We start from the raw sequence: 5,268 nt of genomic DNA, 5'->3' as shown, positions 1-5,268 counted from the left end.
TGAATGTCATTAATAATGGTATTGTAGGGTATTTGTGATAGTTTTTAGAACTTGTGAGCATAAGTCATATTTCATGTTTTTCCAAAATAAATTTAAAAAATATATTTTGAAAACTGATGTCCAAACACACTTTCATCTTCAAACTAAACTTCACCCAAATCAGTTTTTTCAGAACAAATTTGAGAATCTAAGTCAAACGCTACCTTAGAATTCTTTAGGAACATGGCAGTTAGCCCTAAGGGGATAAAAACTTACTGTCAAGTTGAATCATATGAAAAGTAGATAGAGCATAACGTGTCACTTCATGAAGTGGATATTGACTCAGCACATAGGCAGCTACAACCTATAATCATGAGTTCAATCCACCCCACTATTTTCATTATGGAACATTAATATATATGCGAAAAGTAACTAAATTTCAACAAAATTAAATTATGAATTTGTAATATTAAAAGTGCAATGTGTTCAGTATATACTACGAACTTTAAAAGCTGAACAATCAAATGTAAATCCTGACTTTGACTCAACATTTATTAGGACTAAACTAGACTATTGAATTCAAGGTCTTCCCTCTTAATGCCAACTGCCTTTTTCTTTTCTCTTGTTAATAATCATGAACTGAACTCTGAATTAGAGGATACAAGTCCAAGCTGTAATACTGTTTCTTCTACAGAGCTGAAAACAAGGAACTACAAACTAAAACTACCACAATTTTCTTAAGGAACTACTTGATTTATTGCTACCATTATAATCAATAATATTAATATGTTCTAGCTGAACGGTGGCAAATGGACGGTTTGGGCTTAACTTGGGCTGGTTCAGGCTGAACCTCCTACAGCTCTGAATTTATCATGAAAGGAATATATGCTTTCAACATCAAACACACTTGAAAAGACAACAGATGATCGATCAGGGCGAAGCAATAGATCATAACTCTGTTAAATAACGAGCAGCCCTCTTTTGGTTCCAGTGCTTAGTAATATGAACTAATTTAAGCATATCTTGTTCTGGTAGTGGCATTTTTCTTGCTTTTTCTGAAAGAACATGGAATTGATTTTGAGTATTCTCCAAACTGATCACATAGCATTGTACTGACCAAACTGGAGTCCCTGCAGAATAAAACTATGCATTCCACTTTCATGTAACTTTAATCCAAATGTCTTGAATGCTATATCTGCTTCTTGATTTGGCAAATCATACTCATATAAACCTTGTTCTTGTGGAGAAGGAGCAGATTTGTCTTGAGAGATAGAGGATGTATGATTCTCGGGCGAAGGAGACGTCATTTCTGTAATATTGACAGTGGTAATATCATGTATACTTGATCTCCTCTTATCTTTACCTCCAGAAAGTTGTCTTATAAAGTACTTCTGAGCATGACTAGCTACTTGTGTTGGTGTCCTTGTGGTCACATAATTGCGCGAGATATTTCTCCAATCTCCTTTTCCATACTTTTTTAGCCCCAACAGAAATTGCCTGAGCAAAATGTAGTAAGCAATATCAATATTGCAGGAAACAGAATCATCTGTAGAATAGAAAACACTTGATGAATTGCAGTAGTTTAAAGGGAGTCTCTCCGTGTGACCTATAGGTCACGGGTTCGAGACGTGGAAGTATCCACTAATACTTGCATTAGGGTAGGCTGTTTACATCACAACCCTGGGGTGCAGCCCTTCCCCAACCCTGCGTGAACGCAGGATGCTTTGTGCACTGGGCTGCCTTGATGAATTGCAGTAATAAAAGGGGAGTCGAATTGCAGTAGTAAAAGGGCAGTCCGGTGCACTAACGTGCTATGCGCGGGGTCCAGGGAAGGGCCGGACCACAAGGGTCTATTGTACGCAACCTTACCTTGCATTTCTGCAAGAGCCTGTTTCTACGGCTCGAAACCGTGACCTCCAAGTTACATGTCAACAATTTTATCAGTTACGTCAAGGCTCCCCTTCAATGAATTGGAGTAATCTGGATTAAAAGCATTTATTTTTACAAAACTATGATGACATATAGTTTTGGACTTGCATTACTGAACTAAACTTTATTATCATTTTGAACCATCTTTACAGTAAAAAAACATAGAAATGACAATGTTAAATTACAAAGCTGAAACATGACTTCTTTTTTTATGCTAGAAGAATCAATTACAGTCAAACCTCTTTATAACAACCTTATTTGTTCCTGATTTTTCGCCTCTTATAGCGAAATACTGTTATAAACAATATATATTATAACATTATATAAAAATTGGTTCCATGAAAAACTTAGCTTTTATAGTGAACGATTGTTATATAGTGATGCTGTTTATAGAGATGTTTGACTGTACTTGTGTTCTTCCTCAGTCCATGGCACTCCCTTTTTCCTTTCGTGTTCAGAAGGTCGCGTTGATGTGTTTCGCTTCCCAGACGGACCACAGAATCGCTTGTTGAGGTCGTGGAAATCGCCTTCTTGATCATGATTAATCCACTCCAATGTGAAAGAATTAGTACAAGTTGTGTAGCCAGGTATTGGTATTAAACCTGCCTCAATATCACTAATATCTTCTACTAATTCTCTATACTGTTTGATCACATCATTCACAGTTTTTCCAGGGATCATTGCTGCTACATTATACCATCTATCTGGAGTTTCCTTATCAAATAAAGCTAGTGCATCCTCAAACCTCTTGTTCTCTTCAGTAGTCCATTTTGTTGTTCCCTTGTTTTCTTCAAATAACCAATTTGAGTTTCTAAGGTATGTTGTAGCAGGACAAAGAAATCTCATTTCACTGCTCATGTTTTCTTGTTCATAGAAAACTAGGGAGGGTTGTTTGTTATGGCTTCACTGGCATTTTTAATAATGAAGCATTTGAGGGGGAATCTGAATAAAACTTTTTGACAAGTTGTAGTATAAGGTGAGGAATTTAGAAAATGGACCACCCCAACTTTCCAAAACCCAAGGAAAATTCAGGACACTGTAGAAAAAAGTAGATCTTGCTAGTGAATGATTAAGCATTTGAACTCTTAAGCAGAGCTATAGATCAGATGGACATCTATAATATAAACTATAAGTCTATGAGAAGCTATGTATAAAAATAAAATAAAATTTTTTGTCTAGATACTGGGACATACATGTATTAGAGAATATAACTGTCTCCGTTGGATGCTCAAATTCTTTCGCTATCATTGCCTTATACTACTAAGACAAAAAGGACAACCTGTCATTTGATAAAGGTGCCTATTGAGGTTTTTTTCTTTATTTTTTAACAAAGGTCTCTCCAATTCAATCAATATGTAACAACATGTAATGCCAATATATTGATATCTAATTAGGGATTTGAATTCTTATACATTTGTTTATCTGACAAACTGTGAAGGGGTTGCTAGGAGTGGTCAGAAACATGATTATATAATTGGACTTGCAGAACCAAAAAGAAAAAAGGAATAATAAAGCAAAAACAAAAAAAAAAAAAAGGAAAGGAAACTACAAGAAAGAAATGACATACCTAGTATGATATAGGGTGGTTGGCTCCAACTGTACCTATTAATTGGAACTTGGAAGCACTCCTAAAATTAATTTCCTTCTATAATTTTTTTTTTCCCCGCATAAAGCATAGATTAGTTTGCACCTTTTCCCTCTCACTATTATAGAGGGTCGTTGGCTCCAACTGTACCTATTCAATTGGTAAAACAACAAACAACAACAACAACCCAGTATAATCCTATTAGTGGGGTTTGGGGAGGGTAGTGTGTACGCAGACCTTACACCTACCCTGAGGTAGAGAGGCTGTTTCCGATAGACCCTCGGCTCCTCCCTACAAGAACTCCTCACCTTGCTTTTGGGGTGACTCGAACTCACAATCTCTTGGTTGGAAGTGGAGGGTGCTCACCACTATTCAATTGGTAGCATTAATAAAATAGACAAACACTTCAACTAGAAAATGAAAAGATGAAATGTTCATTTCTCACATACAACTAAAAAAAATAACGACATGAAAATCTTTTAGCACTCTTATCGTTTATCTTTACAACGTAAATAACCTTTATTTTCAGGCAATAGTTAGTTTATATTATAGTAGTCAAGTTCAAGAATGTAGACCCTAGTAATGAGCAAAAGAAGTTAGATTAGGTTCATGTAGTTCATTGGATTGTGAGAAAATGGATCAATATAACCTTTGCAATTTGAGGAGCATATCCGAATCTTGCATACAAAAAAAAACATCTTATTTTTCAAGAAGTAATTGTTTAACCCCAGAAGATTGACTAGTGTGCAATTAGGCTTTCTTTGTTAGTATATGTAGCGCCTTGGATTGTCTTTGTGTGATCTATGCAACGCGGGTTCGAGCCGTAGAAGCAGCTATTAATATTTATATTAGGGTATGTTGTCTGCATCACATGACCTCTGGGGATGCGATCTTTCCCAAGACCTTGCATAAACACAAGATGTCTTTGTGCACTGCTTTTTTATATGTAGCATTGGAAATCTTAATTTTCTTAGGAAATAGAAAAGCATATGATGTAAGGCATAAACTATATGCTTGTTTTCCAACTTCAAGAAGGAAGATGCTTAATGACTAATCTCCAACTCTGAGATGGGTGTGGGAAATTAAAGAGAGTAGTATTTCAAAATTTTAAAAATAAATATGTGACTTCCTATAAATAGAAAGATTCTTTGTTTACCATCTTTCCCAAAACAGTGCATGTGAATTGTGATTACGAATGGATGAGCTCATGTGGGCAGCATTGCAACTTGCAAAAATTACCAAACCACGTGGTCTACAAAGAGGAATAATTTTCTTTGCTAATGTTTATGTGGTCTTAATATATGGCGTCCAACAGGACCGTGGCGGGACGGGCCTAAACGGGACAAAATGTGGGCCTACGAAAAGTATATTGAAAGCAATAAATATTTAATTTTACATCAAATTAATGAATCAGGTTTTTCTATTTGAACTAGTAATAGTTTTCATGTAATGTTTGTTTCTCTTAATATTTTCAATACATATGCATATATTATCCTTTTAATATTTATTAAAATTTAAATATGTCAAATAGAAAGTATGAATCCGGTTATTCAAAACTTAAAGAAAAAAAGAAGTTGAATCTTTGATACAATCCCAAAAGAAAGAGATGATAGTATTCTAATCGATATACTCAATCACATAAAAAGACTTGATTCTTTTCCAAATACTTATATTGCTCGTAGAATAATGATAAAAGTTCATGTAACAGTTGCCTCTGGCCACCCTCGACCACAAACTAGAAATTTAAAAGATATTTTTTAAAATTAAAATTGATA

At 35.0% G+C, this 5,268-nt stretch overlaps 1 protein-coding gene across 1 annotated transcript; it reads right to left on the bottom strand.

The window, feature by feature from the left end:
* Positions 1-566: 566 nt before the first annotated feature.
* LOC107766192 (transcription factor DIVARICATA) lies at positions 567-3,061 on the bottom strand. Its single transcript, XM_016584938.2, has 2 exons — positions 2,318-3,061; positions 567-1,476 (listed from the first exon to the last, which is right to left on the bottom strand). The coding sequence occupies exons 1-2, from the start codon at positions 2,764-2,766 to the stop codon at positions 1,077-1,079; spliced, it is 849 nt and encodes a 282-aa protein (XP_016440424.1). The 5' UTR covers positions 2,767-3,061; the 3' UTR covers positions 567-1,076.
* Positions 3,062-5,268: the final 2,207 nt, after the last annotated feature.

The sequence above is a fragment of the Nicotiana tabacum genome, chromosome 24, assembly GCF_000715075.1.
Source record: "Nicotiana tabacum cultivar K326 chromosome 24, ASM71507v2, whole genome shotgun sequence".
Taxonomy (NCBI): domain Eukaryota; kingdom Viridiplantae; phylum Streptophyta; class Magnoliopsida; order Solanales; family Solanaceae; genus Nicotiana; species Nicotiana tabacum.
The sequence above is the reverse complement of the archived record's forward strand: the minus strand, read 5'-3'. Positions and strand labels throughout refer to the sequence as shown.

Excerpts from the sequence above, each read along its gene's own strand:
- LOC107766192 (XM_016584938.2), bottom strand. The coding sequence starts at position 2,766 with ATGAGCAGTGAAATGAGATTTCTTTGTCCTGCTACAACATACCTTAGA. Across the intron at positions 1,477-2,317 it reads TGGACTGAGGAAGAACACAA|GCAATTTCTGTTGGGGCTAA; the intron begins GTACAGTCAAAC and ends CATTTTGCTCAG.